At 39.9% G+C, this 24832-nt stretch overlaps 1 protein-coding gene across 2 annotated transcripts in view; it reads left to right on the top strand.

The window, feature by feature from the left end:
- LOC129721490 (proton channel OtopLc) overlaps positions 1 to 23000 on the top strand; it is a 65822-nt gene extending 42822 nt beyond the window's left edge. The window contains exons 1-8 of one of the 2 annotated variants that reach the window (XM_055674148.1): positions 199 to 302; positions 365 to 937; positions 1026 to 1143; positions 8291 to 8396; positions 8467 to 8661; positions 8723 to 8883; positions 8947 to 9112; positions 9167 to 23000. In XM_055674148.1, coding sequence (XP_055530123.1) covers positions 247 to 302; positions 365 to 937; positions 1026 to 1143; positions 8291 to 8396; positions 8467 to 8661; positions 8723 to 8883; positions 8947 to 9112; positions 9167 to 10131 — 2340 coding nt within the window. In that variant the 5' untranslated portion in view covers positions 199 to 246 and the 3' untranslated portion in view covers positions 10132 to 23000. Of the gene's footprint in view, positions 1 to 198; positions 303 to 364; positions 938 to 1025; positions 1144 to 8290; positions 8397 to 8466; positions 8662 to 8722; positions 8884 to 8946; positions 9113 to 9166 lie in introns of those variants that run through there. The other variant, XM_055674139.1, reaches the window with a different exon arrangement.
- The last annotated feature ends 1832 nt before the right edge of the window (positions 23001 to 24832 follow it).

Genomic DNA, 24832 nt, shown 5'->3' with positions numbered 1-24832 from the left:
CTTGCTGGCCGTGGTTTGGTGAGGATGGACGTTTGCTATGGAGATCGTTAGTATCAGGTTCGGTTCCAAAAAAGTGTTCTTAGAAAACTATAATCAGCTTAGATTTTGTCCTTCAAAATTAATTTTCTATTGTTATATAAAGTTGCGAGTAACATTGTTTTGAATTGATGATAAACGTAATATCAACACTGCCCTCAGTCTGAAACTGTTCTTCCGTTGGGTCGGTCACTTCACCAGAGGGGGAAAATGTTGCAATCGCTCCATCCAATCAGAACCGTCTCGAATTTGCTTTACTGCAACGGGTCAGCTTCCTACCGGTTACTAACTGCTATTTACAAACTAACGCCAAATTTTTTCCTTCCAGAGACATGGAACTTCCAGTGCAACCCATCATGCCGTCTCCATCGGTGCCCCAGAACGCGATCGTTTCGCCGGAAACCTTCAGCAATCAGTCATCGCCGGCGCAATCCTCGCAGCATCTGGCGGCGACGGCCAGCTCGACACCGAACGCGGCCCAGCAGCTGGAGGTTGCCGAATTCGTCGCTTCGCAGTTGCCGCTTGATTTCCCCCCGCCCACGGACGAGTCCCGTGTCGGTTCTTCGGTGGACACCGCGAGTAAAACGCACCATGAAACTTCGTCCACTTCGTCTGCCTTCCAGCGCATCCAGACGCCGACGTTCAGCGTCAAGACTAATCCGGTCGTCGTCCTCCCCGGGACGTCCCCGCTGGGCAGTTCAGTCGCACTGCAGTCGCCATCGGGTCGGACCCTTCATCAGCAAAGTCCTTCGGGTGTGACGGCGACAACCACCACCACCCAGCACCTGGCCGTGCTCTACCACTCACACCATCATCACCTGCACCCGATCCTAAACACTAACCGACGGCCGTCGCGACTGCCGGAACCGGTCTATTACCAGCAGCCACGGGAGGTTAAACCGTAAGTAGATTAGTACAATCGTACTTACACGTCAAGTGCACTTCTAAAACTATTCTATTTCTATCACTTCTATTCACTCACTCAACAGGGGTGAAGCGTTGGCTACCACTCTGTCCGCACTCTACGGGAAGCTGCTGGTGGTGATGGGAATCGCTTTTCCGATGGCCGAAGTTATCTCCACTTACATTCCGCCTTCGTTCTATGAGGTAATCAAATAAATCAACGCACCGATTATCCGTGCTGTTGTTAACGTGCTTGTGTGTGCGTGTGCGTGTGTCTACATGAATAATGTGGTGCTGGTAAGTGCCGTTGAAACACTGACAAGATCGATGGTGAATCACACCGACGATGAATGATGGGAATTCTTTTTGATCATGACCTTGAATGTTAGTGAAAGTGAAGTTACATTCTAGGTTTTCGGTACGGTGCATGAATGATGAAATTTTGAGTGAAATCTAAAATCGCAGACAGTTTTCCGTAATTCCGTGATTCGACTTGAATCTTGATGAAGCATTTTTCATGATTAAATTTTTTTTGGTTTGTGAAAAAGCAGGAGAATAGCCAGTAATTTTTTTCTTGCTTTATTCGTGCACTTTAGTAAAATTCAACCAATTTCTACAAATTTAAGGCATTTTTCTTACTTCTTTTTGATTCCAGCTTAGGGCTCTGTATTATGATTAAACCTGGCCGAAAATGGAGCATATCATTTTTTCAAATGTTAGATTGCTTTACTATTTAACGAATAATTAGTTCAAATATTCACCAGTATCATCAAACAACTTTTCCCGATGATTTTCAGAAAGATTCGTTGAAAAAAGTGATCCATTTTCGAGCAGAATTCGCCCTTATTGCTATCATGCCTTTTTTCCAAACAGTAATAATCAAATCAAATATTCAAAGATTGCAGTACATTTTTTAGTAACATACTTCTAGACAATTTAAAATTCGGGTAGAAACATTCTTGTGCGAAATATTTGCTTGGAAGTTGGAATTATTGGCGGAATGTTAACGCCTGTTTTGTATCGTGATCAAACCAGCTTACTTATGAGATTCAACTGCTTCACTTTTCTGTGCTTATAATGATGGAATTCCGGTACAATTTATTTAACAAAATTTTGTAAGAAAAATCAAGAAAAAACTATATATCCGAATAAATTTACGTTGAATTTCCTATGAATTTTTGTTTTTGTGATTTAGACACATTTATTATTTCGATAAAAATATAAAAGTTTTATATGATTACATGCGATATAATTTGTGGAAATGTAAAAATGTAAAAATATAAAAATCTTGAAAACAGTCTTTATAGTTCCGATCCTAATAAATTGCCTTATTTTAATTTTTTCATTTGCTTAGATTGAACAAATTTTATTCTGCTACTTGTGTCGCCATGTCAATTCAATTGAAATTATTAGTTGTGAATAAAAATTTCGAAAGTGAAGATTGTTAGCACCGTGACAATATTGACATGAATCTTGGTAAATTTAATAATAGTAAACTCTCAATCGGCAAATCAAGCAAAATTTCTAACACGAAATTAGGCCAAAGCAGTTAAAAAATAACTGAGATAAACCTGTCAATCGAAATAACATTGACTTAATTTTGAACTGGTGAAGGAGAAAAACGACAACATTCAAAACATTCTAATAACATTTATACATATACTCAAAAAAAATTGTTGATATAAAATAAAAAATCAGATAAAAAATGACTGCTATTAAAAATAAGAGAATATCGCGTCAAAAATAGTTTAATAATAAAACCGCTAAAATTGAGCCTAATCTTAAAATTCAACCTGTTTTGAAAAACTGTAGTAAAATTTTATCAAATAATTTATTAGTTTCGAATATATTCGCTACAAAATATTTATTCTGAATTTTCGTTTTTTTCATAACTCATAAGAAATACATCTGAATTTTATATCAGCAGTGTTGTTTTTTTTGCAGTGACATCCCAAAATTTGCATTAATTAGTCGAATGCCCGTTTTTCCAATATGTTTTATTTGTAAATAATTTACAGATATTGTTTCTATTTTTCCGTATTTTATGTTAATCTTCAATTGACAACATTCGATGAATTACCTCGTTTTTGGCATTTTAGTAATTGTTGGCCCTCTTGTTATTTTTACATTTGTTATGTTCATCATTTTCATAATTTTTCATTGTTACATTTTCTTGTTAACATGATTGTCAGTTCTGACGTTTTTTTCGTGATTCATGTTATTTGATCATTTCTTGGTTCCTTGTTGGGAGCATTCCAGGGGCTGATAAAGAGCCACATTTGATGAAAAGAGAAACTCCTCTCTACCTAGAGTTATTTAAATTAATAGTTTCTTGTATATTCTTTCCTAGAGTGGCTGTATACCATTTAGACTTATTCTATTGGTTTCACTTGAAAACTAAGAAAGTTTCCTGCTTAATATATGTCTAAATAAATGTAAAAAATAGAGTTTCGTCATTGTTCATTGTTTCATTGTTTTTTTAAGCTCAAATTAAACATTTTGGACCGCTTTAATGTAGCATGTTTGAAGAAGAACCTGCATCAACATAAAACTGGCAGTCAAACCACAAGTTCTGCTGCATTAAAATTGTAATTTCTTCGAAACTGAACTGATTTTTAGCGATTATTAGCCGAGTTTTTGATCAGTTGTTTTCTTCTTAGACCATATTTTGTACTATCGATTGATTTTTAAAAGGTTTCGTATGTACATTGATTGATTTATGAGAAATTCTGTTGATCAAACATTACTAATGTTATGCATTTCATTTTAATTATATCAGGGATAACACTGTATTCGAGTTTGGCTGTTCTTTTCAGTTTTGTTTTATATTCATTAGTTTGGTATTTTTTTATTTTGGTATAATTTTATATTGTTTGTAAAGCGTTTTGTCTCTTCATTTGATGTGTATTTCGTCTCTCTTTCTAATATCTGCTATATCATACGTTTTTGCGAGTTTGTTAAGTAGTTTTCATTTATGTTTTCATATTTTCATCATTTTTTTATTGCTTTCATTCATATCTCATTTGCGGTAGCTTAACGGAACAGTGTTCACAAAAGGATTGGCTTAAACACGGGCTGGGGGTGGGGTTTAAACTTAGAAAAAATGTCTCTTGTCCAGACGGAACTTGAACCTGCAATCTCCAACGTCTCCGGCATGGTGTTGGCCGATTTAACTTATGGGGAGAGAGTGTCCCTAAGACCAATATCGATCACCCTCCACTATATCTCCACTATACCTGATGGAAAGAGACGCAGGGCCGGATTTGGGTGTTATAGGGCCCGGGGCAAATTATTTCGTAGTGCCCTTTTTGTTCAAAAATTACGACGAAAAATTGTGCTACGCCTTCACTTCGCTGGAGAAGGTGACAGGAAAAAAATAAAGGTCGTCACTTCGTCTAAGAGGGCCCCTAGAGTCGGGAGGCTCGGGGCATTTGCCCCCTTGGCAAACCCTTAAATCCGGGCCAGATAAGACGACTAGGTGATTCAGTTGCTTGTGAATCTTCCACCGAAACGCATCTTATGGAAGAGTTCCGTTTAGCTGGGACTTTTTTTGTGTGGACTCATAACTGCGACCCGAGATTAGATCTACTGTGATATTACTCAGGTGTTTTCTGTACTCCGCACTTTATATTATTGGCAGTATCACTATTAAAGCAAGTGATACGCTTATCATTAATATCCGTGCTTGTGTGTAAGTGTTACCTTTTCGTTTCAAGCTTACTGCTCTACTAACTACACCGAGCCTCTGTCCATCCTAACAATATCGCCTATAATTCTGGCCTTTAGGAGACGATTTCGGCCATTCTGAGCTTAATTTGGGATCATTTTGTTTTTTGGCCTTTTCTGCCTTTAAAAGGCGTTTTTGGCGATTCTGAGCTTAATTTGGGATCATTTGTTTCTGTACTCCGCACTTCATATTATTTGCAGTATCATTATTGAAATGAATGATACGCCTTTTTTTTATTTATATCCGTGCATGTATGTGAGAGTTTACCCTTTCATTTCAATCTTACTGTTCTACTATACCGAGCCTCTTTTCTATCCTACCAATATCGCCAAATTACAATTCCCTGAACTGAGGCTACACCTAACGTTCCTTTCTGGCCAGGTTTATTCTAAGAGGGACTTGTTATATTAAGAAGAAGGAGTCTGAGCTTGATTTGGGATCAATTTCTTTTTCGGCCTTTTCTGGCCTTCAAAGGCGTGTTGGGCGATTCTGAGCCTAATTTGGGATCATTTTTTAGGCCTTTTCTGGCCTTTAGAAGGCGTTTTGGCGATTCTGAGCCTAATTTTAGATCATTTCCTATTTTGGCCTTTTCTAGCCTTTAAAAGGCGTTTTTGGCGATTCTGAGCTTAACTTGGGATCAATTTCTATTCTGGCCTTTTTTAGCCTTTAGAAGACGATTTGAGCTTAATTTGGGATCATTTTCTTTTGAGGCCTTTTCCGGCCTTTAGAAGCCATTTTTGGCGACTGAATTTAATTTGGGACCAATTTCTATTTTGGCCTTTTCTGGCCTTTAAAAGGCGTTATTGGCGTTTCTGTGCATAATTTGGGATCATTTCCTTTTTTGGCCTTTTCTAGCCTTTAGAAGACGATTTGAGCTTAATTTGGGATCATTTTCTTTTTTGGCCTTTTATGGCCTTTAGAAGACGATTTGAGCTTAATTTGGGATCTTTTTCTTTTTAGGCCTATTCTGGCCTTTAGAAGCGTTTTTGGCAATTCTGAACTTAATTTGGGACCAATTTCTATTTAGGCCTTTTCTGGCCTTTAAAAGGCGTTTTTGGCGATTCTGAGCATATTTTGGGATCATTTTCTTTTTTAGCCCTTTTCGGCCATTAGAAGGTGTTTTGGGCGATTCTGAGCTTAACTTGGGATCATTTTCGTTTTTAGGCCTTTTCTGGCCTTTAGAAGGCGTTTATGGCGATTCTGAGCCTAATTTTAGATCATTTCCTTTTTTGGCCGTTTCTGGCGATTCTGAGCTTAACTTGGGATAATTTTCTTTTTTGGCCTTTTCTAGCCTTTAGAAGACGCTTTGAGCTTAATTTGGGATCTTTTTCTTTTTTGGCCTATTCTGGTCTTTAGAAGGCGTTTTTGGCAATTCTGAACTTAATTTGGGAGCAATTTCTATTAAGGCCTTTTCTGGCCTTTAAAAGGCGTTTTTGGCGATTCTGAGCATATTTTGAGATCATTTTCTTTTTAGCCCTTTTCGGCCATTAGAAGGTGTTTTGGGCGATTCTGAGCTTAACTTGGGATCATTTTGTTTTTAGGCCTTTTCTGGCCTTTAGAAGGCGTTTTTGGCGATTCTGAGCTTAATTAGGGATCATTTTCGTTTTAGGCCTTTTCTGGCCTTTAGAAGGTGTTTTTTGCCGATTCTGAGCTTAATTTGGGATCATTTTTTATTTTGGTCTTTTCTGGTCTTTAAAAGGCGTTTTTTGCGATTCTGAGCTTAATTTTGATCATTAAAAGGTGTTTTCGGCCATTCTGAGCTCAATTTGGGATCATTTTCTTTTTTGGCCTCTTCTGGCCTTTAGAAGGTGTTTTGGACGATTCTGAGCTTAATTTGCGATCATTTTCTTTTTGGCCTTTAAAAGGCGTTTTTGGCGATTCTGAGCATAATTTGGGATCATTTTCTTTTTAGGCCTTTTCTGGCCTTTAGCAGGTGTTTTTGGCGATTCTGAGCTTAATTTAGGATCATTTTCTTTTTGGCTTTTAAAAGGCGTTTTTGGCGATTCTGAGCATAATTTGGGATCATTTTTGTTTAGGCCTTTTCTGGCCATTAGAAGGTGTTTTGGGCGATTCTGAGCTTAACTTGGGATCATTTCGTTTTTCGGCCTTTTCTGGCCTTTAGAAAACGATTTCGGCCATTCTGAGGTTAATTTGAGGTCATTTTCTTTTTAGGCCTTCTCTGGACTCTAGAAGCCATTTTTGGCGATTCTGAGCTTAATTTGGGATAATTTTCTTAGGCCTTTTCTGGCCTTTAAAAGGAGTTTTGGCGATTCTGAGTTTAATTTGAGATCATTTCCTATTTTGGTATTTTCTGGCGTTTAAAAGTCGATTTCGGCCATTCTGAGCTTAATTTGGGATCATTTTCTTTTTAAAGGGGTACGTGATGGGGAGCCTGAGAGTAAACTCATGCTAAAGTCCTTTGAAACCCAAATGGCCTGATTCTACTAAGATTCGAACCCACGACCACCGGCTTACCAAAGCGGACTCTGTAACTGCCGGGACTGCTTTATGAGCTAATTACTTTTTTTGCATCGCCTCAGTAGTTTAATTGGCCAACACCATGCCGGAGACATTGGAGATTGCGGGTCGAGTCCCGTCTGAACGAGAGACTTTTTTTCTAAGTCTAAATAACACCGTCAGCCCGTGTTAATTTTTCGCATCCTCGAAAAAATCACATACAATGCCTACTTTAAAACTCAAAAATGGAAGTGCTAGCACAAAAAATGTAATTCTCTCATGAAATAATCTAAAAATTAATAAAACTAATATGCTTACAAATTTATTTATTTGTTTATACCGTAGTAGATTCTCGATACCAATACCACGCTGTTTTCGACTCGGATATGTTTTTGGTGTCTTCGGTGTAGGATCAGCCAACACATAGCAGGATGAGAACTCTGATAATTACACTGGTCAACACAGGTGTGACTCTAGAGCTCAAACTGAAAAAAAGAAAGACTATAACTTTTAACCATTCCCGTGAATTTTGGTGCCCATAGCCAGTGTAGAAAACTTTAAGATTCAGGACAGCATTTTTTTTGCTTCTCTCGAACAGCGTTATATAAAAAAATCAGTATTAACAAACAGTATAGCTTCGATACATACTGGAGATTTTTTTTATTACAATTTTACCGAACCTTACGAATAATGGGAGCTGCAGGATAATTAAAAAAATCAGTGTCGAGCAAACGTTTGGTTTTTTGCGGCCCAGCATGTTTTTAAGGGGTTTTTAACTGCATTTTAGTCGTTATGAAGTAAGTTTACTCTCAATTCATAACAATAAATGCAGATGAAAAACTGCTTAAACTGACTTGAGCTGATCAAATACCCCAAACTAAAGAAAATTTATTAATTGTAAAAAGCTGCAGAGCTTAATTTTTTTTGAAGAAATCGTATAAGTTTCAGTGCTTAAATGTACTCTTAAGGTGATAGTGAAACAACCTGTAAAGGAAAATTCTATAAACAAACAAAACGAGCGTCCATGAGAAATCCACTTTCACTTTGTAATGATAGCATTTTTTAGTAATCTTGGGAGAGATGTTAAAAAGTTCTGATTTATGAAAATAGAAAAACAAAAACAATTCGTAATGAATAATTTTTATCCTCTCTTTCTCTCGATTTTAGGGCTTCTATCTGTACCTCTACATAGGCAGCATGATATTTCTGTTTTTTATGTACACAACTCTGATGTGGGGAAGGCCAAAAACCCCGATAGTTTCACCTGTCAAATGTAAGTTTGTACTTCCTTCGGCGACTTCAGGAAACCTGTATTATTAACAACACTATCTTTATGATTCCAGCTAAACCGGGCAAAAAAATTGCCCGCCGAAGCAGCACTTCCACCGACAGTGGCGAACGATCGGATAGCGAGGCGGACACCGCCAGCTCCGAGCCGAAGGTGATGATCCCGATGCGGCGGATGTCTCTGGCATCGGCAATTTCCGCCTCCCGTATTCAACACTTCGGCAGTTTCTATCTGCGGATGGGTGCCGTTGGTAAGTGCAGGATTGGCTTTCACTTTTTTTCAGTGAAATAGACGATTTTCGCTTATTACAGCCTTCGGCATTGGTAGTATGATCTACTCGGGACTGGAATTCGGTCAGTACTTCGAACTGGAGCGGGACACCAAGTGCCACAACGTACTGCTGGCTCTGACCCCCGCAACCCGGATGGCGTTCATCTTCATACAGATGTATTTCATTTTTCTGAATAACGAGGTAAATGAGTTTTGTCAAAGATTGTCAAATAAGTATTTGATTTTAAGTGGATTTTTTTCTCAGCAAATCAAAGTCTATCGCCACAAGATCCTGGCCCGATTCGGGCTGATGCACATGATCGGCACAAACCTTTCGGTTTGGTTTTCGGTACTGATTCAGGAGACGAAGCACGAAATTTTGACCTTCTACAATCCGGAGAATCGCACTTTGCGAATATCGCATCGACTAGGTAGTACGAAACCAATTTTTTCCTGATAAAATTCTAATTATGGATATTTTTTAGGTAACAAGCTGATACCGCATCCGGTGGAGACGGTCGCACATTTCCGAGTCGCTCGAGGACTGAAAGGGCCGCATAATATCTTCGAGTGTCGCCGGTCCAACATTATCGGAACGTTGGTTCAGGATGCGTCCCCCTTTCTGTTCCCGTGCACGATCGAATACTCGCTGATCTGTGCCGCCATTTTGTACGTAATGTGGCGCAGCATCAGTCGACCACAGATGGACCCGATTCAACGCCAGGAGAGTCTGCAGCCAATGAAACGTTCGCCCCATCACTACTCGGTGGATTGCGCCGGTGCTCACAAAGGCCTGTTCATCGGCATCCTGATTCTAGTGCTGACAATCATCTCGCTGATACTATTTTTCGTGCTGATCTCAAGGCCAGAGTTCGTGAGCCTGGCCGTAACCGAAGTGAACATCTGCGAATTGACGCTGTACGGGACGACGACTGCCGCGACCCTGATCGGGATGTTTCAGGTGAGACACATGCAGTACGACGCATTCCGCAGCTTCAGTCTAGATGATATCCTACTGGTTGGAGGCCAAACCGGATCATTTCTGTACAGCACCTTCACCGTCATCGGTGGCCAGTTCATGATGCGACGGGACACGGTCCTGGTGCTGATTACTGCCCTCGCTTCACTAGTCGAAACCGCCTGCCAGACGATGTTCATTCTCGATGCGAGTCGACGGTCGGCCGCCACGCAGGAGCACATTCGGAAAAAGCCCGGCCGGGAAATCGTTACTTTCCTGCTAGTTAGCAACCTGGCCATGTGGGCCATCAACACACTGGAGAAGTCCCGGGCGGAATCGCATCCGATACAGCTGCACTTCTACGGCCTCTGGGCATGGACCATCATAACGCACGTCTCCATGCCGTTGGCCATCTTCTATCGCTTCCACAGTACCGTGTGCTTGTGCGAAATTTGGAAACGGGCGTACAAAATGAAGCCGGCTTACATGTAATTCGATCTCGGTCCGCCCTAGATCTTAAGGCTAAAACCCATATCGATGTGATTAGGAGAAGGGCTGCAGGGCACCCGCCGAAGGAGAAACCACATTTTCCTTTCGTTTGTTGAAACCCGTTTTCTTCTGAAGTACCGCTCAACTATCGCTTAAACAGACTGTCTCTTTCTCACTATTCCTAATCTTCCTCTATACTCGTATTACTAGCTGTACTCTCGTTCCATGACTGTGAGCTGGATCTATTAATGTTTATCCTGTGTAGCAGGTGGAACCCAGGAATCACCCTATAGACGATGTTAAATGATGTAATCAAAAGAAAAAAAAACTGATAAATACTCCAAACACACAGAAACTGTCGACTAACGTTAGTAATAATAAACTCATTGAAAAATTGTACCTTCAAATTGCGAGAAGAAAAACAAACCGGCAAATATATGCTCATAAGAAAATGATAGAACTTTCACGATAAAAGTAATTATACAAAAACATAAATCAAAACTATTCATACTGTCCATTCCATTCTGGAGGAGTGCTAAAAAAACAGCAAACGAAACCAGCCGAACAAGTTCTCAACATAAATTTTAACAATAGCCCACCGTTCGCTTCGTAATATGAGTAGTAAGCAGCAGTAGTCAGTAACAAAAACAAAACAGAACCAACCAATTTAGACGTCGTTTTTTAACTCGCACAATCAAACGCGTCCTAACGCAAATTTTTTATCGAAACCGTTTTTATGTACCTCATACACAAAGCAAACGACAACAACAGCAAAAAACACACGAAAATATTAACTAGAAGTTTTAGAGAAGAAATAATTGTTCAATTCAATACCATAAAAAAAAACAAAGGCCACACACGGCGAACGGAACTAAAAGAAGAAAACGGTGATGCTGATTCACTGCTTTGATTTGCGATTCGAGATGTGAGACGACATGGTGTGGTTATTAACTCGCCTCGATTGTAATATGTTTTTATAAGTTGTGGCTAAGTTAAACTATTTTGAATAAGGTTTCAGGGGATGAATTATGAGAGAAATCGAAACAAAAATGAAGTGAGTCGAACAATACTGGTGAAAAACAGTCAACATCTCTACACGTCATTGATTACTATGTTTTTGCTGAGTTGCAGACAGTCGCAACAAATATCTTGTGCTGGATATTTTTACGATGCCAATGAATGGCTTTTTCATAGCTGTTTTTTTTTTTATAGAATATTCAAGCTGTCTGCAATGAGCAACACATAAATTAGTTGAAAATAGACCACCGCACGGTGACGTCACGCATCTGAGTTTGACAGATACTGGTAACTTTGTTTACCGTCAGGCGATATAGTTTAGTTCTCTTTTAGCAAACAGGTAGCGCTTAGAGAGAGACGTGTTAGTTGGTGTCAGTTTCAGAGAAACTTATTTAGGTTGGAGAACATTTAAACTTACTTGTTTTCATGATTTGAGGATTTAAATCTGCTGGGTGGATTGATGGTGCGCCGCGAGCGTCTAGCAGCAACAGACTTTGGGTCACTTGGGTCTACTGCGTAACTCGGACGAACAGATGCTGGAGATTGGCGACCGTTCAGAGTATCCCCACCCCATTTCTTGAGATGTGCCAGGAACGTCGTATTGTCTTTCGGGATAATTTGATTGTATGGTCACGTTCGATCCGTTCCTATCTAACACTGTGAATTTTTCCTTAAGGAAATTGACAGATAGCTTGCTCGAAGGGAGCTTTTTAGCTTCTAGGCCAAATCCTGTTCCCTGAAATCGAAGCATGGTGGTTCGGTTTCCAAATTTTCAATTTGAGGCAGTTTCGAGCGTAGTTTTCTTCCCTGTAGTAAAGTGCAAAGGGCTTTCCCGATAATAGCTTGGGAGTGTTGTTGTATAACTCTAAACATTATTGAGCTCTGCCTTCTAATCTTCGTGAACAGTCCTAGAAAATCTATTGCGATATTAATCCAAGGTTTTTCCGGAAGCGCCTGACGCATCTTGGGTTCGGAACGGGCCGAAGATTGCACAAGTTGGCATCCCTGGCTCCTTTCACAGACTTTAACAACATCCTGGTTTATGCCGGGCCACCAACAGCGCTCACGACCTCTTCATTATCGATTGCTCAGAATGTCCCTCATGTGTCAATTCACTCATCCTATGCCGCAATGACGCCGGAATTACCAGTTTTCAGTTCAGTTCGTTTACCTAAGTCGATTCTTTCGTTCAATGTCTTAACATCCTGCAATTTCATCTATTCCTATGTTGTATCATCAATGAGATTATGTGTGGAACCAGAAAGGATCAGCAAAGCGATATGGACATCGCAAATTATTTTTTTTTATTTATCTGGCATTCCATCGTAATGACATGGCCTGATTAACAAAGTTTCTCAAATTCTCACGATTATTGGCTGCCGCTTTCCAATCGCTGGGGAGTACACGATCTCCCCGCCAGATCTCACTCCACCTGGTGTACCCATCTTTCCCGCTGCACCCTGGTTGTCTTCTTCCTACCAGATTCGAGGCAAACACCATCTTCGCAGGGTAATTGTCCGGCATTCTTGCAACATGCCCAACCCAGCATATCCGTCCAGCTTTAGCTACCTTTTGAATACTGGGTTCGCCATAGAGTTGCGCGAGCTAATGGTTCATCATTCGCGTCCATATTCGGTTTTCCGGCACACCACCAAAGATCGTCCTCAGTACCCGTCGTTCGAAAACTTCGAGCACTCGCAGGTCCTCCTCGAGCATTGTCCACGTTTCATGGCAGTAGAGAACAACTGGTTCTATGAGCGTTTTGTACAGGTTACACTTCGTACGGGGGCCTAGTCTGTTCGACCGCAATTGCTTGTGGAGCCCTTAGTAGGCACGAATTCCGCTGATAATACACCTCCGGATCTCACAGCTGATATTATTGTCATCAGTTACCAGTGTGCCAAGATAGACAAATTCGTCGACTACCTCAAACTCATTGCCGTCGATCGTAATGTAACTGCCTAGGCATTGTCGGTCGGCGAGATTTAAATGGACCCCACAATCAACTCGAAACTCGCACACAGCACCGCGTCCAATCCACCGTAGCCTTTAACAGTTTAATCAGCTTCCCAGGAAAGCTGTTTTCGTTCATGACCTTCCATAGCACATTTCGGTCGATGTTGTCATTTGGCAGCTTTGAAGTCGATGAATAGGTGGTGCGTGGGGGTTCTGTATTTACGGCATTTCTGGTGGATTTGCCGTATGGTAAAGATTTGGTCCATCGTAAAAATTGCGTTTTCCATCCCCGCCCAAAACACAAACTCACGAGCTCTTCTGATCAACGCTATAATTTCGCAATGTCCCTCGTGAATCTCTTTCAGAACCGTCAGTCGTTCAGCCTCGGACACAACATGTTTTCCACCCTTAAAGATTAAACCATCTAATTCTGACAACTTTCACAAACCTAAAAATAATTACGAACATTTTTCCTAACAAATTTATCACTGCTGGGCCAGCCACTGAAGATAATTCCTGCCGGGTATTATCCCGCACTGTAGTCCGCTTTCAGCGTACCTCGGTTGAAGGCTCCAACATGAAACGGCATAAACTTCTTGCTGGTCCGATAATTCGTCTTCGACTGCAGGGCTTTTAGCCTGACAGATACAGTTCAAGGCGTCAGCAACGGGAATATCCTTTCCTCTGCAATACATATTCACCCATGGAATTGGCCCAACAAACAATTTTATTGTGCAACAGCTTATGGGGCTTTAGTTCAGCCGAAATCCGCCGAATAGCAGTTTAACAAGCCAGAAATCAACCAAATTGTTTGTTGGGGGGTTTAACGTCGTACAAAATCAGTAACAAGTAAGAAGGGCTTATGATCCGTTAAGATTGTCGGCGTTGCTCCCCAGATGTGGTTATGGAACTTGTAGCCGAACCTTATTGCTCTCGCTTATTTTTCAATTTGTGGATAGTTTTGCTCGGCTGCCGACAAGCTTTTTGTTGCATATGCCACTGGGAGGTTATTCTGTAGCAGAACATCTCCGTATGCTCGTCCTTGTGGCTAGGTTAGTTGGGACAAATCGATTGCAAATTTCTTTTTTTTCTGAATTTAGTTTCATACCGTTGACGTCCAATCTATGAATGACCTCTTTTTTGATATTCTGGAGCGTTTCATTGTCCTTCGCATGGATAAGTATGTCGTCCATGGATATTTTGACGCCCACAAGATTTCCGAGTTATTCTGTTATAAACCCTCTATGCAGTCTTACTCAGTTGCTTTCCTGGTGAAACATTTCTCCGGATTTCAATTGCGTCACAATGTTACGCCAACGAACTCGGTTCATGGCAGCTTACCTCCAGTTTTTTTGAGCGTCCTACACTTCCAAGATCTTGCTCCCTCGGTACAATCACTCAGTTCGCTGAGCGCCTCTACATCTTGTATCGGCCGGATTCGAGACGAACGCTGTTTTCGCGCGATTGTTATCCGGCATTCTCAAAACATGGCTCGCCCAATGTACCCTGTGAGCTTTGGCTGGATACTGGGCTCACCGTAGAGTTGCACCAGCTCGTGGTTCATTCCCGAGAATGGTCCTAAGCACACGACGTTCGAAAGCGGCTAGTACTCTCAAGTCCTCCTCGAGCATTGTCTTGTACATTGTGCACCGGTTACGGGGGCGAAGATTGCTAGACCTCAACGTCTTGTGGAGTTTGTAATGGGCACGACTTCCAGCTACAATACGTCTGCGGATTTTCTAGCTGCAGTTGTTGTCTGAGGTTACTAATGATCCGAAGTACACAAATTCGTCATTCACCTCGAACTCATCTCCGTCGATCAATACGCTACTGGCTATGCAAACCCTATCGCAATCGATTCCTCCTGCTAACAGAACTTGGTCTTTGACGTATTCACCTTCAATCTAACCTTTTCTGCTTCTCGTTTTTGCTTGATTCAGCAACCGTCTGAAACGTCCTTCCGACAAAATACACGTTGTCAGCGAAGCAGATGAGCTGGCTGGATTTATTGTAGATCGTGCCCCGCATGTTAAAGGCCGCACATTCCGCAATGTTGAACAGGTCGTCTTGTCGAAGTCCTTTGTGTGTTTCAAACGGGCTTGATAACGCACCGGAAATCTATATACAGCATTGTACACCATCCATCGTGGCCCTAATAGTTCTTGATAGTTTCACAGGGAAGCCATTTCCGTTTATAACTTTCGATAGCTTTACACGGTCGATAGTATCGTAGACTACTTAAAAATCTATAAATACGGTGTGAGTGGGGACTTCGTATTCGTGACACTTTTGGAGGATTTGCACCAGCCTAAAGATTTGGTCTGTTGTCGATCGCTCATCCACAAAGCCGAGTTGATAACTTCCCACAAACATTCGTGCTAGCGGCGAAAGACGGCGAACTGAGATTAGCATTTCGTGGGCTGCGCTGAAAAACGTGATCACTCGGTAGTTCTCACATTCCAACTTGTCACCCTTTTTGTGTGTTGGGCATATTACTACCTCCTTTCACTCCTCCGATATCTGTTCTGTTTTCTAGATCCTGGCTATCAGCTGATACAGACAGAAAGTCAACCTATTCGGGCCCAGCTTGATAACCTTCGCTGTGACGTCATCCTTTCTAACTGATTTGTTGTTCTTGAGCTGCTTGATAGCATCTTTAACTTCACTAATCGTGGAGGTACGTGGAAGTCTCCCTCATCCGACGTGCTGACGAAACTGTTCCTTCTGCCGTTTTGGTCCTCTGCCTCGGTGCTATTCGGATGTTTATTGTAGTACTGCTTCCACTTGTCGATCTCCTCATATTCATCCGTCAAGGTTCCTCCATCTTTATGCTGCTGCTCCGTCTCCTCACACTACAGCGCTTCCAGGCGGCCCTTTTTGTCTCGCTAAAAACGAGTCTGCTGTCTTCGTTTCTGTTTGTAGCGACTGACGTTATGACGGGTCCTTTATTGCAGCATGAATTCCCCTCTCGTATAGAATCGTTTGACACTCCTCGTCGAACCTGTCGTCACATCGATTCCTCTCGAAGAATCCAGCAGCACTTTACACTGTGTTGTTAAAAGCTGCTTTCACTGTACTGCTTATAATCGCATATCAGTCCCATCTGGAAAATCATCGAGTTGAGAAAACAGCGCTAGAAGATATTTCTTGTTTTGGGTATTTCACCTATTTAGGGTGGGTTATTCTTATTTTTTCGACATAATGTAATGAAATAGACTTTAATCATAACTTCTTCATTGAAGAATTGCTTTTTCCGTGAAAAATACAATGAAAATTAAGGAAGAGACTGGTATGCGATTATTTAGGCCATCGAGTAGCAAAATAATCGCATACCAGTCTCACTTTCAACCGCTCGGTGTAGGAGTAGTCATATTTTTCTCAAGTATTTTGAGAATGGGCAAACGTTTATGGCCGCAGACAGCTTCCCAATAAGCTGCATGGAGAATGGCGGAGACGTCCATCCTCTACTTACCCCGGCTTTAAGATCGTCGTTGAAAAAAGCAAAATATAAGGTTGAAGTCTTGGATAAGCTACTGAACAATTTCCTTTCTTACGTCTTCAGTGTTTCGCAATACGTACTGAATTTAATTATTCCGAATTAGACCGTGCATTTAGCATATTGGAAAAGTGGCATTGGGAAACGGAAGTTTCCAATTTCATTACAACAGTGACTTGACGGAAGACGACGGCGATGAAAAGAGGTACAAACTGTTTTAAGCTAAGCAACTGAAAACGATTTCTTCTGAGTTTTGACAATTTCAACTTGAACGATCATTTGAAGTGGGCAGCTCATCCACAGGAAATAAACTCCTTACAGAAAGCAGAATTGCTCAAGGCTATCATTCTTCTGATTGAAGAAACCAATAACCTTTCGGGAACAAAGTTTAAGAAAAAGTTGCAGTTTCAGTGTCTATTTAAAGTTACCTTTTGTGTGAAATTTATTTGAAACAACCTTGCATTAAGCAATTATTTGATGATTTTTTAAAAGCAAGAAGCTTGAAGAACAGTACCAAATTTTTTGTTATATGGATTGAAGAAAAAAATATGGCCATACTCAGGCAAAACATTTGGTGGGACTGATATGCGGTTATTTTTAAGATGGGACAATTTGACCTCATATTTTTTACTGACTTTTTCCAAATAAAACATATTTTTTTGTTTCCTTAATCGATAGTAAAGTAAGAAATAGATGGATTCTGATACTTAACTCGAAAACGATAAAAATCCATATGGGGCTGGTATGCGATTATAGGCAGTGTACTCCAGCAGATCTCAACAGGGACTTCGGTAAGCTCTCTCTTATACACCAATGCTGCCTCAAGGCTTTGCGCGTACTCAGTAGCGGCTTCGAGGAGCTTAAGTCGCTCCAGATCATATAGTGGCGGTAGACGGTAGCGGATGTTGTTGACAACCGAAAGTCTCTGGCGCATTCTCACTATCAGGACATAGCGGTCAGAACCGATTTTTGCGCCACGATACGTTCGGACGTCCATAATACCCGAGAAGTGCTCTACATCAAGCTAAACGTGATCGATATATATTTCAGTCTGTTGTAGTGGTCTTCAGGTGTATCGATAGGGGAGACTATCCTGGAAGTAGGTACTACGTATGGCCATGTTTTTGGAAACGGCAAAGTCAATCAATCGAAAGCCGTTTTCGTTCGTGAGCCGGTGTGCGCTGAACTTTCCAATAACCGTTTTGAATCCCTCCTTCTGGCCAACCTGAGCTTTGAGATCTCCGATAGCGATTTAGACGTCATGTTTTGGACAGCTGTCGTAGCGCAGTCAACGATTTTTCCTTCGCCATCACTTTCGGCTTATTGAAAGTCAATCTTATTGGCCTCGGTACTCTCCTTGCTGCGTTACAGGTTTTCCAGAAAGCTTCGGCCACACCACCTACAGTCGATCATTTTTTCTTTCGGAACCCTATGACTTTTAATGGCATTCACTTCACTGCTGGAAACACTGGCATTTTCAGCGATAAGTTTATTCTGCTGAATAGCTTCCTTATTAACCTTGTGAATGCTAACGGACTAATCAAGGGTGATTATATTGTCCTCAAAAAGGTTGGCTCGTAGCATCTCCGATTGAACAACACTGATCAACCTGTCCTAATCAGGATTTGTCAACTCCTGGCCGTTTTCTTTTCTTTTTTTTTTTTGCTTGGGATTTGAGTCGAATCATAGAACCTCCAACGAAGTTTTCTTCCTCTTGAACAAGCGCGTCGAAATAACCAGCAAATTTTTTCGCTACTGTCTTCAGCACCTGGGCTTCGGCGGATGTCAAATTGAAGCTTTCGTAGATGCCTGCTGGACTGACTCTTTTCCGACAGCTTCTAAAGCTCCACGCTATTGGCGTACCAATAGAACATTTGCATAACTTTCATTGTGAATTCTCGTCGCCTCCCAGCTCAAACGGTCTTTCGTAGTATACTGAGACTCGCCTCCACAGTGGTCATTTTCAGGCGAAATCAGTCACTTATGACACCAGGTCAGTTCGGAATTAGAGATAAATAAACCAAAACGTTGCGATTGGTTTGACGGACTCAAAGAAAGTGAAGCCTTTATTCGTGAAACACCATTGATACCAAAATTCATTAAAGGATGGATATTACCCAACTTCGTCACAGCTACTACAAACGTTAACAAATCCAGTGAGAGTGTTATTTTTATATTTATTTTTCCACACTAGAAATGGAATAATTTTCTTTCATCGATATATTGGTGCTTATTACGGGAATCACTTCACGGTGAAATATATTTCACTCTCACGCTCACTTCACTTTTTTAGACCTATTCCCGATTCCACCTCAAGTGAGGTGGCAAAAATCACTTTCGTGAAGTGAAATTGAGAATAGGACAAGTGAAATGAGATTGTTTCCCAGCTCAAAAATCTCTAAGTCCCAGAAAGTCGTTTTTTCCGTTTTTTTAGATAACACCATATCTTGACGTGTTCTGCATTTCTAAGACATTCGGCATCAAAAAAAATGTTTTTTTCGGTATCGAAAATTTCCTGAACTAGTTTGAATTTTTTTCATCGGGCAAAAAAATGAAAATTTTACCGCTTTACGGCACGGATTAAATTCTGATTCGTTTCGTTACTGAAGAATAAATCCAATATTTACCATTAGATCACATATCAATCAACTTTAAAACTTATGGCATCTTCGTGGAATCATTCCACCGTTCAAAATGGTCGTGAAATAATTCCACGCGAAACGTCGCTTTTTCCGTTCTCACTTCACTGATATGACACTCATAATAACCCAGATTCCGCAGCAGATGTCACTTTGCGACGGTTTTCCTCACTTACGTGAGTCCCGTAATAGGGTTTTGTTCACTTCACTCTGATTTCACCGTGAAGTGACTCCCGTAATAAGCACCATTTACATTTAGAAATTTTTTTTTCCGGTATTGAAAGCCTACTCCTATATTGTTTTTCATTTTTGTTCGGGTCTTTTCAACACACTTAGAATTTACCACCAAATCTCGGTAATTCATTGCTGAAAACGGCCCTACTGAGTGCTCAGTTTAAAAAAATGGCAGCTGACTTATTTATTCGTGAATCCTGATCAGTATTTTTTACTGAATTCTAGGTAAATTAAGGTTAAACCGTCATTGATCGGTACGCTGCATTACAAACCTCGAAATAAAATTTTAAGTGTAAATATGTTTACAAATTTTGAGCCTAATTTGAACCCATTCCAAGATTTATCTGGCTTTGGTTTTTGCAAATTCACGGCCAAATATGGAATCATATTCTTGTTCCATTCTGTGTTTTGCAAACATTTTAATCAGTAAACCTTATCTGGAATCAATTTAATATAAGATAAAACTAGACGAAGGCTTTTTCCATACAATTTTGAGGTTAGCTTTCTTTCTACATAACGATTTTGAGCGTAAAAATCTTAGCTTTCACCTATTAAATAGCGTTCACATGGCTACTTTATGCATGCCTCTGCGGTGCAAATAAGCGATCAGAGTTTCACGCACGTAGGTAGTTTTAATGATTTTCGAAAAAAAATCGGGCGAAATTACAGCACGAAGTTCGGTCAATTTTTAAGCGTAGTTTTCGATAATTTTTTACCATGTTAAGCCTAACTCCGGCTCATTTAGTATCAGTTAATTTAGGATCGAATGCGATATTGTTTTAAATTCCGATTTTTCTTGTCTTCAAAAGCTTTTTGATCTATTCTATTAGTGATGACTCCAATCCTCATGTCCAACTTCCAACTTCTTCCAGCCTTTGGAAGCCTGCCCATCAAACAATTTTGTTGGTTTACAGCTTATTAAGTTATTCTTAAGCGGATTTCGACTTAACTATAGCATAAGAAGCCATTATTTCGGGATCATTTTCAGTTTTATGATCTATCTTAATCTATCATATTCGCTATTCTTTATCTTGTTTGTTTTTATTTTTAGGCCTACAAAAACGTTCTGTAGTAAGCCCAGCAACCTATTTTTAAAGTGAGCTGCTTCTTTCTATTCTCCGGACTGAACAATTGTTTTGCTCAATTCGGAAAATAAAAAGCTACGTAATAAAAAGCTCACCTTTGGAAAACTTTGGATGCACAAGAGTAATTCCATAAAAAGAGAAAAATAAGATAAAGAGTTTAGTCGATTAAAATGGTAGCCCGTTTTTTATGAAATTGTAGATAATTTAAACTGACGTTTCTTATAGAAAGCTAATTATTTTGCATTACTTTTCTGTTGTATTTATTGACTTTGAGTTAAATTTAGAATTGAGTTATATCTTTTAGTTTGGGATTAAATACAAAAAAATGTAATACTAGTTTACTGAGCATCAGAAGCGATTAAAAACCTTTAATCTTAAGCCTTGTAATTACTTCATAACGTTTCAAAAACGTTTAGCAGCGTGTCGAGGACCACAAGTGTCATTTTCATCACCACGGAAGCCAATCAATCAGAAAAGCATCATCATATATCAAAAAAGAACACAGTTTTTACCAATCTTATACGATCGTTTTAAAATCTACTAAAATAAAAACCATCCATTATAATCAGAAAACTAGTTAAAAAATATAGCAGAACGGATGCGTCGTACAAACTATCGTGCAATAATCGTCCACCAGGAAATAATCAAAAGTGTTCAATGGCGGCGGTGGCCATAATCCAGAGAATAACAAATTAAAATCCATGTTCACCAGATTTCAGCAAAACTCAGCTTGTAATTGTAACGAAGCTCAAGGTTTCAAAAGCAAAAAAAAATAGACAAAAAAGGTTTTATGTTCCCAGACTGGAAAGAAGACGCGCGCGCCGCCATCTGCGATTGGCGACCATCTGACAGTGGGACAGCTCCGCAGTCTCCTAGCGACCGACGGGATTTGTTTGAGGAATGCGACCGGCAAGAGGCCGTAAATGTACACCCACATGTGTTCGTACCGAAACCTATCGGAACGGCCTTGCGTTTCGGGATGCTGTTGCAAATTGCTAGATTTTTGTGTTTACACAAACTGCCAGTCAAATTATGTGGCGCTTGCTGCCGCCGTCAATGTTTCTCTGTTTCAAGATGCTGCAAAAGTAGGTGAACATTTTTCAACTCGAAAAAATAATCTCTCCAGCGGATCAAAAGTGATCTGCAGTTTGCCGAGAGCAGTTTTACTATTTAATTGTTTAGTTTATCCGAAATCCAAACAAATCGGCATCCAGAGTGGCATCCACCGAGAGCCGGAAATTGCGTTCAATCTGCGCTCTTCTATGGGCGGGGTAGCGTAGCTCAATAATGGTTGTTCTATTTACATTGCTTATTCATCGAAGTGGCATTCGATGCTTCCGTATGTTAGACATTTCACTGCAAGTGCTGACCTATGCCATGCTTCAAACAGTAATCATACTGTGGGTTGTTGAAATAAAATAAAAAATAAAAAAACGTGGCCATTCCGAGAATAATATTCAGAAAATGTCACCAGAGCAAGTGTGGGTGTCTTACTAACCACAAAATAAATTCCGCGAAAGCAGCACGCATTGTTGAGATCATCATCAATTTACTCATCCGACTAACAGAGAAAACATAAACATATACGAAAACTAGCGGATAATCTAGAGGCGCCGCCGCGACATAAATCGCTACGCAAATTGACAGCCGCCGCTGCGTTAGCAGCGAACCGAACGAGAGGCTAGACGACACGATGACATTCGGCGACATCGATTCAATCCGCCACCGATCCGACAACAATGACAAACTGTGGGAACACGACTTTAGAGACAGTTTTTGTTTCGATCAATCTCTAAAAAATCACGAGCGTAAAATTTATATAAACCGCGTAAAGGCTCACAATTATACCAAGTAAACGAATTGAACATTTTTATTACCAATATACAAAACACACTTATAAATAAAAGATGACCTTGTCAAAGTGTGCCCAAAAAGCGAATAAAAAATTTTCGTTTCTAACATTAAGCAAAGGGCTTAAACAGCTTTTATACAGCAGGCTTATTTAGTCTATACCAAGATACGAGTCATTTGTTTAACCGCCTACTGTGCGGCTTTTCAGTAAGCCCCCTCCTCGCCCGTTCCTGTTCCGTTGCAAATGAGTTACGAATGATGTTGAATAATAGGTTGTTAATTTGATTCAAGCAGAAATGTACCGCGCCAATCAGTGCCAAAAAAAAAAACTCGAGAAGTGAGCATGTGCAAAAAAGAAAGCAGTGCGGTCATTTGCGCGCGAAATGTAGTGTTTGGATTTATGTACGCACGTAAAGTAAAAAAAATACCGTTCTCGTTTAAGCGAAGTGTCGATTGCTAAGTTATATTTCAAATTTTTACTAGTACTATATATATAGAAATGAGGACAAATTTTATTGTAAACGCATTTTTCGAAGGTATATTATGAAGATATTGGAGGTAAACGTAATTAAACGCATATTTATACATCTCGAAGGCTTGTTTTTTTCTTGATTGAGAAATAAATACCTGATAGTGATAGGGAATTACGCCATTTTTAGTACATCAGTTTTAAGTCTGCAAAACCAAAAGAATGCCACTAAAGAATGCAGAGTTTATTAATTCCAAAGCCTACAAAATTCATATATTTAAGAATAGAAATCTGAATCTTGAACTCTTCAATAGTAGGATTCTACAGCATTCATACTCCAAAAATCCATGATCCATGGAGTTCTCGTGGCTGAAACTCACAGAGTCAAAAGTTTACAGAATCTACTTAATCCACAGAGTTTGGAATCCATGGTATCCAGTTCAGAGTATTAAAATTCATGCTACGGAACTGAGAACCCAGCACATCCTGTAGTCCATCAAGTCAGATTTTTTGAAATCTGGATTGAAATAACTAGATTGTATAACAGCATTCACAGAATTTAGTGAGTCCATAGATTGTATAGTATTTAAACACCAAAAAAAGGTCCATAGCTCAGAGAAAATATTGTGCAGCGTCCAAAATTATTATTTTAAAATTTCTGCAAGTACACTTGAACAACGCATAGCAAAACGTCCTGATTTCCCTCAAAGCAACATTGTAGACTTTGTAGATGCCAGTTTCCACTATCTTAAGAGTACAACGATATTCTAGACTTACAGATTTACATTATAAAAACCTGAATGTTCCATGGTCGAATTTCTGTAGGTTGAAATCAGAGTTCACTGCCAAGAATAAAAGGTTCGCAGATTCCAAAGTTCTCCCTGTTGTAAGCCTACACACTTTAAAATTTACTTGGCAATTTGGATTTCAGAGCACAGCACCGGAAGGTAAAGTTTAGAGACTTCTGCTTCAAAATTGTGGATCCACAAAGCTCACAGTGAACACAGATACCACAAGGTTTACATAGTCTTCAGAACACTACAACTTAACGTTGAATTCCAGATTCTTTAATTCTGAATTTGGGTTCATGGCGCAACGCAGTATGAGCTACAGGTTCAAAGTTCAGGACCGTAGAGCGTGTAATCTTAAGAAGTTGAAATCAGAGTTAAACTTAAGCTAAGTCCGCAAAAGTTTCTATCATCAGAACTAAGATTGAATCGCAAACGTTAAATTTAACGAAGAGTTCAAAGTTTGGAGCTCACGGTTAAGGGTCTTCGCTTCAAAATGCAGACCTTGAAGATTAAAGCTTAGGATCAAAACAACACTAAATCTCGAAAGATATCGTACTTATTCCAGACTCTAGTTCCAATGCAGTTTTATTTCAGTCTAAAACGTGTACACATTGGGAACTGTTACCAGACTCCAATAAGGTTTCATAACCAAGACCTAAAAATTTAGGTTGTAGTTCATACTTTAGTGCAAATCCAGAATTCAGAGGTTGTACAAAATAATTACAGTCCATCGCTCGCAAAATTTGCATTATCCACAGAGTTCATACGAAGATTTCTACTAAATGATGATATGAATCTGTAATTCTACCGAATCAAATATTCACGGTGGCAATTATTGTTCAGAATAGCAAGATTTTAACGTTCGGACAAAAGTCCAGAGAATCGCAGAGTAACAATTCCACAAAATCCGTGAAATCAAACGCTCAGAGTTTATGATAAATGCTTCAAATTTTGGGTTATAGAGTTTGGCAGGAACTCAAAATACTCTAGTTCTATTGTTCCTTCGGGGTAAATTGCTTCAGGATATGAATTGACAACAGTATCTACAGAATACGTAGCATCCAAAGTTTATGAATTTCACTAAGTATTGATATCATGCTCGAAGAATTGACAAAATCCTAAACTCTAATAGCCCTTGCATTATAGAGCTCAGGCTGCAGAGCTTA

This window comes from Wyeomyia smithii, chromosome 1 (assembly GCF_029784165.1).
Source record: "Wyeomyia smithii strain HCP4-BCI-WySm-NY-G18 chromosome 1, ASM2978416v1, whole genome shotgun sequence".
Classification (NCBI taxonomy): domain Eukaryota; kingdom Metazoa; phylum Arthropoda; class Insecta; order Diptera; family Culicidae; genus Wyeomyia; species Wyeomyia smithii.
The sequence above is the reverse complement of the archived record's forward strand: the minus strand, read 5'-3'. Positions and strand labels throughout refer to the sequence as shown.